Raw genomic sequence first — 15,669 nt, forward strand, 5'->3', positions numbered from 1 at the left:
AATGTGGCCTTTTTGGGGGCTGAGAAAAGAAGGTTTTAGAAAAAAGAAGACATCAAATGTTTTTTTTTTTAAATTTAAATCTAGATCAGATAGTAAGAAAAGAAAAACTGATCCTGAGAGGGAGAGAAGAGGCTAATAGCGAAAGATAAGTTTGGCATGACAGTGCCGCTTGAATCAATCTCTTGTGACCAGTAATCTCCCATTGTCGAGCTGTATGAGTCTCATTTTTAGGGTGGTTCAACCTCTTGCACGTTAGGTATTGGGTGTGCCAGGCAGAATGGCATGTTAATGCACAATATACCTAATTCCCCGATATAGTCTTTTTCCATAAACCGTCATGAAATGTGGTCTTTCTAGAGCAAGATTTAGGACTAGTAGAATCACTTTGTTACTTTTACCATTGCATATAGCCAGTTTGTGCATGTATCCATAACAGTGTACATACTTGAAACTATATGATGATGTGCTAGCCCACTGGCCTTCTTGGCATGTGCCCAAGAACCAGTCCAGACCAGTCATAGTCTGTTCTATCGAGGTCTTGCAGAACCCATTACCTTGATAACCATTTTCTCACTCAAATGTTAAATGACGGGTAACATGCTTGATTATACGCATACATGCAATTAAACATATTGTTTATCCACTCCCGTTGTTATTCTGTCATAATGCCTAAGCTTGAGAATTTTTAACACATGATAATTTCCAGACAGAGATACCCGGATAATGGAATTTAAAAAATAATGTTACATATCATGACTGGGTATTTGCATATTAATAGAATAGCAAATAAAGGAACACAGAACTAATGGACCCCTCTATTAAAATAGAAAAGAAGGCATTACATTAATCATTACTGTCTAAAACTGCCTTTATGTTGTGTTAACATTTTGTTTAAATGGTTCAGCAGTTTTTAATTATATTCTGATGACACATTTCCATTTTTATTACCTGTCTCATGTGCTAAGAGCTTATTTCCCAGTATGCACCCAATCTCTGCGTCTGGATTGGTTGCAAGCTTTTTATCACTTTAGGTATTTGGAGCAAGTTTTATAACTAGGAAGAAGGTTAGTTGTGTGCCTAAAACAGTGACACTTTTAAATCTTTATTCGTGAATTCTTGTTTAAATTGTATTTTATATACTGCATAAATGGCAAATTGTTTTTTCACTGAATTATGAACAAATATAGCTATGTTAAAGCTGTTACATCCGTGAATTACGGTCGAACACAAAATTAAGAATTGTTTTATTGCATATCTTTAACAAACAGTTAAAAAACAAAACAAAAAGAAAAACACAATAATGCTGGAGGGGCATCTAAACACTATTAACTACTGTAGGCCAGGGCTCGAGTCCTGCAGGAACGCGTAGGATCGGCGTTCCTGCACTTTTTTTCACAACAGGAACGCCGTTCCCATTGCTCCTGCAGACACTCAGGGGGCAGCGAAAAATGCTGCCCCCAAATACCCCTGTTTTCCCCATGTCATGGGGGCGCCCAAGAGGTGGCTTGATGGTCACCTGATGGAAACCCCCGGCGGGCGCCCGTCTCCCTGTCAGATGCGGCGAGGGAGATGTGTTCTCTCTGCTCTGCTCCCTCGCACGCCATTTGCTGATGCCAGGAGCCGGAATATGTCGTCATATTCCGTCTCTCTGCATCACTCTGTGGCGCGTGAGGGTGCTGAGCAGGGAGAGCTCACAGATCTGCATTCCCTTACCGCCTGCCTGAAGTTTAACTGCCCGCCTGCCTTCCTGCCCGCACAGACCAGCCAGCAGCCCCACTGGACGGGGGGGACAGGTAGAAAACCAATGGGTTTTTTAAAATTCTCTTATTATTTATTATTATTTTCAGGGGGGGGAGGTGGATCTTGGGTGAGCTCCCACACTTTCCCCCCCAGGACTTGACCCATGGCTTTATTCTGTTTTTATTTATTATGTATTTTATTTGTATTATTTTGCTTTGGGTGGGAACAGGTCAGCAAGGGTCAGTCTTTGGAGCAAAATCCTCTTTATGGTGCAATGATCCGTGTCCCTAAAGTATTTTGACTTTATTTTCACAGATATGACTTCCCCTGGCTGCAAACTAGTTTTTGTAAGATCTTTCCATTTTTTTCCCTCCAAATTTCATGTTTGATGTGAGCCAGCATAGTGTGCTCATACCAAATGCTGTCTTTACGACATGTAGGTGCCTTGCTGGAAGCAGACCTGCAAGTTCTATTTTACCCAAACTAGACTATGCACGAGTGAAACTGGCACCTGTAATAAAGTAATTATGATGAAGTCTGGTTCCAAACTCCAAACAGCTAAACAAACTCGTAAGTGCACACTCCAAATGAAGCAGAAACAAATGAGTCAAATCTTGAACTTAAGTGGAGGGCAGGTAAAGGCTAACATTTTAGCACCTGCCAGTCTGGCAATAATCAAATGCTTCTCTATTAGAAGCATTTGATTGAATAATGCCCAGCACCTACTGAGAGCTAACTGTTGGGACAAAAAATTGTATCTTTATGAGCTTCAGAAGCCAGTTCTGCAGCTAATAAAATTTTGGTTTTTAGAGGATAGGATGTTTTCAAATAAATAAAAAAGCTAATATTTTTTTTCTTCTCTTTAATTATTTGCATTTTATACTGGAGAGTTCCAATTTAATAGCAAACATCCTTTTTAATATACTGTTTATTAATGTAAAGTTTTTTTTTTTTTTTTAAATGATAAAGCAACATGTAAACGTGAAATCAGTAATGTGTACATTTAAACAATGCTAATTTATTTTGATAGAGGTAGCTGAGCAGCTTAAAAGCTGTTTTCGTGGCACTATAGGGTTAATAGGTCCCTCCCCCCCCCCTCCTGCCACTTCAGCCACTTACCTGAATCCAGCGCCGATGTCCCTCGTCGCTGGGTCAGGCTCCGCCCATGCTCCTCCCCATCACCAGACGTGCGCTCATTAGACCTCCCCATAGGAAAGCATTATTCAATGCTTTCCTATGGGGAAAATCTGACGCTGGAGGTCCGTGTCGGTTAGACAGACACTGGGGGCAGACTTAGAGCTGCAATATAAACATTGCAGTTCTTTGGAACTGCAATGTTTTACATTGCAGCACTAAGTGCAAAAGGGTCACAGCACCCAGACTACTTCAATTAGCTGAAGTGGTCTGGGTGCCTACAGTGTCCCTTTAAGAGCTTTGCTATTGGGATATATATTAGGGATGTTATGCAAGAGTTATTCACTAAACATTGAAATCATGTAAAGGGAAAACCAGATTTTAGTATTTAAATGACTAAAATCCCCGACTACAGTTGAGCTGGATACATTTTCCTAATCATCTCTTGTATCCTACATTAAGCATTTTAATTTAGTGAATAAGCCCCATAGTGTCCCAAAACTATGTAAAATGATGGTCCAAATGTATATAAAACAATTTTTTTTTCCTATGTGGCCATTTTTTTTTTTTTTTTGGTAAGATCACTTACTTTTACAGATTGCTTCAGAACAGACTACGTGTGAAGTTATACTTGTTTATTGTCTGCTGTGCATTGTAGACTGACATTTGCTTGTCTTATACACCATTAACCAGTAGTATGGTTTTATTAGTTGTCCTGATGAACTACACCTTGAATGTAACCACTAAACAGCGGTTTAAGAAATGCACAGGATTAAACATACACAGATATATTTTTGTGTGTGTGATTGAAGAAGCAGAGTGAGAGTTTTGTTTGGAACATTCTTCTTTGATCTACCCAAAACAGCTGCTTTTGTGTAACCCCATGTGGCGGAAGTTTAACTGCGTCAGTACCTTTTTGGAAGAACATATATCGGAAACTCTTTTTTTTTTTTTTTTTAAATGTTATAATACATTTTTAAATAAATTATTTAATAAAATAATAACAATTGATTAATGTTAACCAATTTACAAAATCTTAACAATTTTAAAATCACAACCAACAGAACATAGATAAAAGTATACTTTTACACCCTAGTAGCAGGCTCTAGTGGTTATAGTGCCACGAGTGCCCTCATGCCTTGACAATGTAAGTAGTCAAAACTATTTTAGAATAGCTTGACATCCTACCATCAAGTCTAACTTTTCTCACATCTTTTTTTGCTGTTGATCCAAAAGAAGGCAAAAAAAAAAAAAAACTAACAAAAATCAATTTAAAGCCCTTCCAGTCTTCCAACAAATTAGTAAAACTAATCTCTCTACTCCAGAATAGCAGTCAGATCTCTCCTTGTATCAAGAAGCTGCTACCTTACATATTAAAAATGATATCCCTGAATATTAGGTTTTTGCAAGTACTCGTGTGGTTGCTGTTTGAACATCTGTAGAGAGTCTGATAAAACTACCTGTTTAGGCAGAGAATTCCCCATTCTTCTTGTTCTTAGTGTAAATAACTATTTCCTTCTCCCTTAGACTAAATATTCTTCCAGTCTAAATGGGTGACTTTATGTATGAATAGAAATAGTTATATTTCATACTGTGTGAATAATGGTTAAACATTAAAACATTGTTTTTTTTTTTCTTATTGAATAGATCTAAGTTCAAGGTGGGCTGGAGGCATAAAACAACAAGCCCAACACATTTTACAACAGTTTGTACTAACCATAAAACATACTGAATCAATCAAAATACTGTAGTTTAAGAAGACTGTTGCTCCAATGTTGACTAAAAATGAGGCTACAAAAGAGCTGACCCATCCAGAATGTATACTTCTAGTTCTTACTCACAAAGTATTTTATTATTTACAGAATAAGACATTATGCAATTAATTGAATTGTAATGTTATTTCAGGAGTAATCTACAAAAAATATATATTTCAGTAGTACAAAATCATACCCGTACCATGTTTATCATCTCTTGAGTGTTACATTTGTAAAATGTCTTTAACATCAGCAATTATGAAGCATCATTAAGTAATAAGTATATTTTTATATCTCGTATGCAGCAAAGCTAAAGAATCCATCCTAAAGTTGCAGAAAGAGCGCAATTTCCATAGAATGCATCACAAGCGTGTGGCTCAGGAAAAAAATAAACTCATTACTGATATCAAAAGGTAAGTTCCAGGTCATGTATTTAAAATTAATAAAGCTTTTACAGCAGGGGTTTGTCTTCTTGGGTGTAAATGGGTAGAGATCTTGATTCATAATGTCTTGCGTGTGCCGAAAAATGATGATTCAGCTTGTGACACTGTTACGGTACTGTAACACAGAAAGGCACTTTGCAGGCTTTCATACAACACTTATTTGTACTTGAGTTGAACTTCAGTTACCTTATTCTAGGAACTGCCTATGGATTAGAAGGGTTATAGCATTCGTCTAACTGATACTCGAGGCTGAAGTTTACCCACTATTTTGTGTTTACATTATTAATACAATTATTTTTACCAGTCATATAGAGCACCAACATGTTCTGCTTGCAATGTTACATTGGATATGCAAACGGCAATACAAGCAAAGTATGGGGAATAAAAAAAAGTGAAGAGTGCTCTTCTCAAAAGAGATTACAATCAATTTATAATTCATTAAATGTACACTGAACAAAATTATAAATGCAACACTTTTGTGTTTGCCACTATTTGTCATGAGCTGAACTTAAAGATCTAAGACTTTCTCTATGTACACAAAAGGCATATTTCTCTCAAATATTGTTCACAGATCCCTCTAAATCTGTGTTAGAGAGCACTTCTCCTTTGCCAAGATAATCCATCCACCTTACAGGTGTGGCGTATTGTCACGGTCTTAACTTGGTTGGAGTCCAAAGTGCAGAGATGTTTGCTCACCCTTGCAGATAAACACAACCCATGGTAACAGGTAAGAAGCTACGGGGGTTTGGCAGGAACAATAACCGGGTACGAGGGAACAGACAAGGGCAAATCTAGGAGAGTAGTCAGGCAAGGTTCCAAAGGTCAGGGCATGCACCGAACAGGCAATAACGAAGATCCAGGAACAGGAAACAATGAACTGACCCTACCCTCAGGGAGAGGCAGTTTTATATAGCTGGATAACGAGCAGCCAATTTGCAAGATGCCACAGGTGGATGGCACGGGGAGAACCGTGACACACATCAAAATGCCGATTAGACTGCATGATTATTGCACAGGTGTTTTGCTGATGTCAACGTTGTGGATCGAGTGGCCCATGGTGGCGGTGGAATAATGGTTTGGGCAGGCGTATGTTATGGACAACGAAAACGGGTGCATTTTATTAAAGGAATTTTAAACATTTTTTATTTTTCATGCGATGAAAAGACGGACATATTGGTAATACTGCAACCATATGTGTATGGCTCACAGAAACATTCCACATTGAATATACTGTTAAGGTACATTTCGTATATATTTTAAATTATATTGAGCTGGGATGTTGTAACGGGGGCCTTAACTGTTGGAGTTTTGGGTGAGCATTCACCTGTCTATGTGTGCCAGCGCGAGTACCTTGGAGCCATCTAGCGTGTGAGGCGTGTAGTATTTGATAAGCCTTTGTCTGTGGGGGTCAAACCCCAATCTGATCCCTTAAATCTATTTGATTATGGTGCTCCATGTGGAGTCCAGGTGTAGAGTCGTGTTTGGTGTGTGGGGCGTTGTAACATTCCCTTCCGCGGCTCCCTATGTGGTTTTAGTCTGTGTCTATTATACCTTCCTTCGGAAGGTATCACCTGGATTGGAGGTGCGCTGTGTGGCTTGACTATTTATAGTGATGAAGGTGGCTGTTTGTGAGCGCGAGGTGATGAATGTCTGCGTCTTGTAGGTGGATGGGAGCTGTATGAAAGCCTGTCTGTGCCCAGAGGGCAAAGAGCCGACCGTGTGAGGTGAGGCAGAAAGCGATGGGCTATGTGTGTGTGTAGAGCTCCCGTGCTGGTAGTACCCTGTTACCCCAGGGCAGGACGAAAGGGGGCTTAAGGGACGCCACCAGAGCCAGTTGATGGCGCCTCCAACGGGTCGCTATCCCATTGTAACAAAAAGGGTGAACCAGAAATATAGACGCTTGCAAACGTTGCTAAACATTTTAGTGAGAGAGTCTTAGTAAGAGTCCAAGATACCCAGACCAGGTGTGCTGTTTCAGGTCTTGGTGCCTCCATGGGGTCAGGGTGCAACTGCTGTGGCTGCTTCCACTCTCCCGGGTCGATAGCCTGACTGTGGCATTAAAGTTGTCGACAGAGTTGGGATACCTAGTGCTGCCATTAGAGCAGGGCCCTCAGAGGGGTCCATGGCCTTATGATTGTTGTCTTTGGTAACCCATAGGGTCCCCGGAGTCAACCACTTGTAGGCGATGCCTGCTGAGTGGAGCGGTTTAGTAAGTGGTTGCATTTGTTTGCACCATAGTAGTGTGGCGCTGCTCAAGTCCTGAAAAAAGAATAGTCGGCAATCCTCAAATTCCATAGGAGTCTTTCCCTGTAGCGCTGCTAAGAGTCCCATTTTGTCTGACATGGACTGGCCTCGTAGTATGATGTCTCGTGGGGCTGCGCTGGGTGCCTGTGGGGATTTTGCAATTCTATAGACTCGATCGAATAAGAAGGTTTTAGCTTGTCTGGCTGGAAGTAGCGCGGCTACGAGGTGTCTGAAGAAATGTGGTAGTTCCTCCAGCGGTACGGATTCCTGTACCCCTCTGATTTTGACCTTTCCAGTAGGTTGACTTGTCTGGATAGGGTAGTCTCTGTGGTGTGTAGTTGTTGTTCTTTCTCCCCCAACTCTTGTAGGCCCTGTTTCAGACTTCATTCTCTGTTGCTTGTGTACGTGCTGTCATTGCATGTACATCACCTTTTAGCACTGCCAGGTCAGCCTCCCACATTTGCGTGAGGTTCTGTTGCAGGCCTGTCAGCATGGCCTGGATATCACTCCTGGATGCTGGGGCATTATCCTCCGTTACCCGTGGGGGAGCTGTATGACAGGGAATGAGTGGTGGGCTACCTGGTGGTTCCCCTTCCTCTGAGGGTAGTGGGGAGGTGTCTCACTGGGACATGGTCCGCGCTGTGCCTGGGGCCTGTAACATCTGGCCTGTGTCGTGCTGTGGCTTTGGGATATGCGTGAATGGTATCTGAGACTTGCGCCCCATCTCACCTGTGTGTGGCAGGTTGTGGTACCAGTCTTCCAGTTCACGTGAGCCCCAGGGCCAGACTCCCTCCCCTAAGTCTCTCTGCCGTCCGCCCGCGTGGTAGGCCTTGCCGCCTCTGTGTCGAGTTTTGGAGCCGGGCGTAAGAAAAAACTGCATCGGCGATGTCGGCTGGCTGCCCCTGACATAGACCCAGCTTCTGTGACCAAAGTCAGTACTGGATGCCCCCGAATTGGCTGGATTTGGATTATCCAAGCGGGAGCTCCAAGATTGTGCGTCCACTCAGCTTCGTTGTCGGGCCCCGCCCCCCCATAAATGGCATTTTTAATGTACAGAGATACCATGACGAGATCCTGGGGCCCATTGTTGTGCCATTCATCCACAACCATCACCTCATGTTGCAGCGTGATAATGCACAGCCCCATGTTGCAAGGATCTGTACACAATTCCTGGAAAACATCCCAGTTCTTGCATAGCCAGCATACTCACCGGACATGTCGCCTATTGAGCATGTTTGCAGGTCCTGCCAATATCCAGCAACTTCGCACAGCCATTGAAGAGGAGTGGACCATCATTACAAAAGCCACAATCAACAACCTGATCAACTCTATGCGAAGAAGATGTGTTGCACTGCGTGAGACAAATGGTGGTCATACCAGATACTCAAACCAGATACTCAAACCCCCCAAATACAGTAAAACTGCACATTTTGGAGTGGCCTTTTATTGTGGCCAGCCTAAGGCACACCTTTGGAATAATCATGCTGTCTAATCAGCATCTTGATATGCCACACCTGTGAGGTGGATGGATTATTTCGGCAAAGGAGAAGTGCTCACTAACACAGATTTAGACAGATTTGTGAACAATATTTGAGAAAAATAGGCCTTTTGTGTACATAGAAAAAGTCTTAGATCTTTGAGTTCAGCACATGAAAAATGGGGCAAAAACAAAAGTGTTGCGTTTCTAATTTTGTTCAGTGTATATGCATTAAATGTATACCACCGCCTCTTAAATTGTGCGTGTGTGTGTGTGTGTGTGTATGTATGTAAATATATAGATATATATAATGCCCCTGGGTGCCCTCTTCAGTAATGAAGAGGGGTCCCAGGACACTCTAAGTTCCACCTCCTGCAGTGTCCTCTCACAAGCCAGGGCTGTCAGAGCGTTTGTGTATTTTGCCATGACCGCGATCCATGCAGCACGCAACGCATGCTGGGCTCGCAACAGTAGGAGAAAACTGTCCAGAGGTGGAAGATAAGTCTCCTAGGCCCCTCTTTTGCTGTACAAGCATACTGTGCCAACGGACCACCAGGAAATCTAGTTTCCCTCTTTCCTGTCCACAAGTAAGAGGCAGGAAAGGGAGGAATAATGATGTCAATGAGATGCCATGGACATAATTGACATATCTTACAATGAGACAGTGCGATCATAACCGGCAGAGCCTTTTTTGTCACCTAGCCTTATCCTTTTCTGAACTCATGTGGACTAAAAAATTAATATTTGTAGCTATGGAGAAGATAGTTAACCGACATGCGGTACAGCCAACATTGTCAATCGATGAGTTAGTTCTCCCACCATGTTATTGTGAATGCATCAGTGTGTGTTGGCACTCCATCCATCTACCCAACATTACTGACACGTCTCTATTTGCAGTGCTTCAGTAAAGCAAATGCAATGGCCTTTTATACTGCCAGTAACATTTTAATTACGGTAACTTTTTTTTTTTTTTTTTTTTTTTTTTTATCTCTCAAAAAAAGTTTGGTACCAGGTCTGCTGATTCTAGTTATGCTTCTTCATCCAATTTGTCAAAAGTTTTACATTTCCACAAAGTTACTCATCATATCTTTTTGTAATCTGTTATTGATCACACTTTACATGCCGTAAAGGCACAATCAAAGTGACTTTATAAGTCTTGCATGCCACTTTGTGTTTTAAAAAGTAGATTTCGGCTGATCCCTACTTGAATTTTGGAAATTAGGAAATATATGTGTCTTTCCTCCAGGGAAGCAATGATTGATTAAAATATGAAACTTGATATATATTCTGTTTTTGTGATTTCTGTTCTACCATTTTTAGAGTGTCTGACAGAGAGTCAGGAACCCTTAGGACAGTCAACATAAAAGTTAAAATCAATTATAAGTTGGAGTCTGTTTGCCTTATTGGTGAGGATGTAACTGCGTACAAATCTCTTTTCCTCAGGCATTTCATCCATTAACGGTTTTTGGATTTCAGAGCTTTCAAGCTTCATGCTGGGGGCAGTAGAAATGCCAACCGTGCAGTTTACTTTGTTTCAACATTTTGAAATTGTGTAAAACAAAAAGTCAAATGTCTTAAAGTAGCTATAAAGTATATAGCCATGGATAACAAGTAAAAATAAAACTAAAGATATAAATGGCCATAGATAGCCAAGTTTGGCAAAACATTATAATGTCACTGAAAAATAGCACTAGAAGAGCTTGGTTCAAAAATAGAAAAGCTACATTTATTACAGTTATTGTTACAGTTAAAAACAACAACTTTTTTATTGGGGTCTTGGTTAAATTCAGCTCCTATCCTGGCATATCAGTAATAAGAAAGGGTCCAAATTAATAACAGCTGCAAACATAAGCTGTTAGCTGGGGCCGTAACTACCATGGATTCTGCCCTCTCCCATTACTTATATGGTAGGGTATTTGAAGAGATAGGAACAGTGTCTCCCTCTTTAGAACTAGGACATATAATGCCCCAGTGCTACCTTTAAATTAAAGACGCCTCAATCCTAATTGCCTTTTTTCAAATCTTTTTTTTATTTGGCATTCCATTATGTTTTTACTTTACTTGAACACTTTATTGTATGGATTACTTTGCAAACATAAATATCAGATGAGATTATTTTTGTCTTGGAGGAGATAGATCAGATTCCTATGGAAGCTTGCATAAGAGAAATCTTAAGAGTTAAGTTTATTTATACACACACATCTACAATACATGTAGGAAAAGTATGTGCAAAGAAAAATGTATGGACATCACCTCTAACGGATTTGGTTGTGTCCCCCCCTCCCCCTCACGCTCATCCTTGACCTTTGTTAGCATGTGTACAAAATCTAACAAAGTCATGGAATCTTTATAGGGAGTAGAATGACCTATACTAGCAAAGTCAATGACTCAACATGGCACCAATGTGAATACCAATTTAAAAAATGTTTTTAAAAAAGGGATTCCCCCAATGAGCTGTACGTGCTGTTATTGTGAATTGGAAAGATGAGAAGTGGCAAGAGCTTAACCGCAAAGTGGTAAATCTTATAACCTCACAGTAACAACTGCAAAATGCTGCAGTGCGTACTTTATTCTAGGTTGTAGAGTTAACTACTGTGCTCCAAAAGGACAGCTTGTCCAATAATTTTTGCTGAGAGTACCATGAAATGGTTTCCATGGTCACAATCCGCTCCCAAGCTGAAGATTGCCATGCTTAACTTAAGCATTGGCTGAAGTTGTACTTCGGTAACAAATGTTGAACTATTGTTTTCTGTATTGATAAAACCCTCTTCACCATCTCTTGGTTTGATACGCTGCTCTCACTTTACTGATGCCAAAAGAAGACTACCTGCTTGATTACACAGCAACAAATGTAAAGTTTGGTGTAAAGTCGTTTTGTCTCAGTAAAATTATAAGAGCACTCTGCCTCCAGCTTCGTGGCAACAGCTTGGTCTTGGATGTATGGCCAGGCTGTCAAACTGAAACAGTAAATGATTTGCCACAAATAGTCTTTACATGAATATTTTGCCAGGATGAATGTCAGAAACTTGATTTTCCTGCACTGAGCAATCCTTTCAACCCCCACAAATGATATTTCAGATGATTCATAATGTAGAAGTTGGACCAGGCTTAATTGCCTAGTTTCAGTGCCTGACCTCACTAATGCTCCTGTGGCTGAATGCAAGCACATCTGCAGTAATGTTCTAACATCATGTGTAACGCCTACACAGAAAAGTGTTGGCTGTTACAACAACAATGCAACTTCATATTAAAGCCCATGGTTTTAGAAATTCACTTTCCTCTGCACAGTCTTTGTATTGAAGTTTGTAGGGGTGGGAACATGTTGCTATGTGACATGGTTCCCCTTTCTCCTCTCTCACACTTGCAATGTCATTGAAGATACAAGGTAGATGGAAATGCATACCAAGAAGGGGAAGGGTTGGGTTGATGAGATACATGGAGGATAAACATTATGGGCTGGGTGTAATGGAGGAAAATTTGAATAACAGGGGTGGGATAGAGTGACCCGTTCAGTTTGGTGAGGTGAACAGACCTGTGACGACAGGGTGAGATGGAGATGCATGTGGAACGGAGGGATTTTGTTAAGGCAAGAAGGGCAATTCTGTTTAGGGGTAATGGCGCAGAGTAGCACAAGTGCATAAGAGATGAGGTACTAGGAAGAAGAAGAAAAAATAGGTAGTGGGTGAAGTTGTGGAAAGATAGGGGAGTGTAATGCAATTGGGATAAAAGATAAGGGAGATTAAAAAAAAAATCAATGGGATTGGGAATAAGAGACATTGTGGGAGCTTGAGAAACAGAGACACAAGTGGTAGAGAAGTAAAGGAGGACGACACGGACGTGGGGGAAGTGTTCAAGATTGGAGAATGGGAGACCGATACGGTCACTGTTTTTCTAGCCCAGGGTGGCCTTTACCCAATTCACCAAGACAGGGGCCATAACCAAATTTCTTGTTCTTCCTCTGCCCCTCTTGGCCTGCAATGGTCTCAGGGGAGGTTATGTGCACTGGTTCTATATAAAATAAGAATGCAGTTTCCCCATGCGCTGAGAGTCACTGTTTAGAACAATACAGCTATTTTTGATGGCATGGCTCTGATGTGCGCATGAGGAGTAGTGTTTTCTTTGCTTTAGTGCCTGCCAATGAAGTGGTTGTGGTTGACCCAAATGTGGGGGTGGGGGAGTTGTAACCTTGTCATGTCACCAATAAAAGCCCTCAGTCACTGCAACTTTTTGTTTCTCTGTAAAGCAGAAAGTATTACAGTAACAGGAACAGAAGGGTCCCTGGTTTGAGATGGTCTCTTCCTGTATATTAAAATAATAAAAAAAAATAAACCTCCCCCCCACCCCCCCAGTACTTAAGTGCATAATTTGTCATTGTCAAACTGTGAAGCTTACTTTAATGATCAATGTTCTAGCCCCACCTGGTCTTTCACAGGGAAACTGTTATGTCCCCCGGCTCACTTACATCGGACTCCATCTCCACACCTCCCTCTTCAGCTGCTGTGGCGTCACATCTGCGCACAATGGGTCCTTTGGCATGGTTTGCCCGCTTTCCACTGGGGAATCTTCTCTCTCCTTGCTGAAAGCAGTGCTACAGCCTGCAGTATACTAGTGTCAGGCAGCATCACCTGCAATAGGGGTAGGAGCCCCCACATACTGTATATCCCAAAGGCGCACGCCCAACTGAGCAGGAGGCAAGGTAAATTTATGAGGTCTGGATTTAGGTACCAAAGAAGTGGAAGAAGTGTGGCCCTCACCCCTATATAATCACAACTGACTAGGTTTCCTTCTCTCGGGGTAAACACATCTCCCTTACTTTCTATTGTCTCTCTGGAATTTGACCCATTTTGCCTGTTTATCTCCTGCAAACCTGTGTCACCTTACCTGACCATGCCTACACTTATCCCTACTGTTACCTTGCTTTGGCTTCTACTTCTGTTGGGTTTCCTCTTGTCAAAACCAAGACAAACTCTGAAGCTTACAGCATTAAGCACGAATCTAAGCTTCACAGATTGGTATTCAAAAATTATTAATTTGCTTACAAGTCCTGAAGTTGCGCCAACACCCGCTGCACCTGGATTGGGGATTGAGGTGATACTAACATGTGTTCCCCATGTATATTGTAGACCTTACACTTCACCAAATGGGTGTGAACTTGGCGGGAATGCTGGGATGCCCTGCCCTGTGCATATTATAACCACCAGTGTAGATCCCATTTTTTTTTATAGACTTTTTAAGAGAACCAATCACTGGCAATGACTGGCTACATAGTTTTGGCTCAGTGCCAGGCAATGTAATATCCCCATTGTTATTGTGCTTGTGGGCATAAGAGAGGTTACTTCCTTGTAGCCGGATTGAGGTCATATTTACTTTCATAAGCTTTTAATTTATTAACTTTTTTTTTTTAAATATTTTTTTGTGGCAGATGGCTAACAGGTACTGCGCATCCTCCATATGATTTGCCCTTGCACTACCAATGTTTTTCTTTTTAACTATTTCCATGCTGTAGAAGACTCCGTTCTGGCTCATTTGGAACCAGAATTAAAAAATCTGGACTTTGGTAAATACTGTGAACAATGTCTGGAATTTGCTGTCTGAATGACTTCAACGAGCAACCAAAACCTTTGGTTCTAGTCTTCTGACGACATTACGTTTGTTTCCAGTTCTTCTCTTATGATTGTGTTAATGCATCATGCTTGAGCATTGGGTAGGCCAAACATTTCCACAATGCCCGGCAAACCTTCGAATAAGCTATTTTACTTTCCATCACCAATCCCTCACCCTCCATCAAATGTATTTATTTTGCTCCCTTTTTTTTGTTTTTGTTTTTTAAACCTGTGGTTTCATTTAGTTCCTCTATTTACACAAGCTACTATATACTGCTTCTAGTTAATTTGTCTGTTAGAAGCCATTATTTATTTATTTATAAAATATTTTACCAGGAAATATACATTGCGATTTCTCTCGTTTTCAAGTATGTCCTGGGTTTAAAGAAACGGTTGAAAATGTGTTAGAACGTACAATGCTGTAGACCAGGGGTAGTCAACCTTTTAATACCTACCGCTCACTTTTGTATCTTTGGTGATGGTAAAATTTCCTTACCGCCAACCAGGGCTGCAGTAACTAATATTGTAGCGCAAGAGCAGTTTAAAAAAAAAAAATGTACTTACATTTATCTATTCCCCCCCCCTTTTTTATATTCTCTATTTTATATGTGTGTCTGTGAGGTGCTGTGTGTGTGTGTGTGTGTGGGGGGGGGGGGAGGTGCTGTATGTGTGTGAAGGGTGCAGTGTGTGAAGGGTGCAGTGTGTGTGTGTGTGTGTGTGTGAGGTGCTGTGCGTGTGCAAGAGGAGCAGCACACGTGTGAGGGGTGGAGTGTGTGTGAGTGAGGGTTTTAGTGTGTGTATGGGGGCAGTCTGTGTGTGTGTGTGTTAAGGGTGCATAAGTTCTATGCTATGTGTGGGTGGGTGAGATGTGAAAATCTATCTTAATGTCTCCCCCTCCATTCTTCTTACCTTTTACCAGGGAGGGGGGACATAATGCTGCAAACCCTGGTGGTCCAGTGGTGGCATGTTCACTTTTGCCTGCTGCTCCTCGGACTGCAGGGTGACACTCCTGCGAGCACAGCACTGTATTGGAGCATTGCCATGGTAACGCACAGCAATGCTCTGACCAGCCCGCTTGCAGGAGGAACACAGAGCCTCCCAGGCCCTTCCCTCCCTCTGCTGGAACTAAGTGCAAGCAAGCCGGTGAGGGAGATATTTGATGATCTCACCAGCCCGAGAGGACTTACAGCAAGGCTGGCTATGCATGGGCTGGTAGGGGAGATGAAAGGATCTACCCTGCCAGTCTTGGGCCACAGCCATTGAGGTGCAGAACC

The 15,669-nt window shown here is 41.6% G+C and overlaps 1 protein-coding gene across 1 annotated transcript in view; it reads left to right on the forward strand.

Annotated features, from left to right (window-relative positions):
• The window catches only part of SPAG16 (sperm associated antigen 16), a 969,244-nt gene that overhangs the window by 36,462 nt on the left and 917,113 nt on the right, over positions 1 to 15,669 (forward strand). The window contains exon 6 of the mRNA XM_063429964.1: positions 4,934 to 5,041. Coding sequence (XP_063286034.1) covers positions 4,934 to 5,041 — 108 coding nt within the window. The remainder of the gene's footprint in view (positions 1 to 4,933; positions 5,042 to 15,669) is intronic.

This window comes from Pelobates fuscus, chromosome 8 (assembly GCF_036172605.1).
Source record: "Pelobates fuscus isolate aPelFus1 chromosome 8, aPelFus1.pri, whole genome shotgun sequence".
Taxonomy (NCBI): domain Eukaryota; kingdom Metazoa; phylum Chordata; class Amphibia; order Anura; family Pelobatidae; genus Pelobates; species Pelobates fuscus.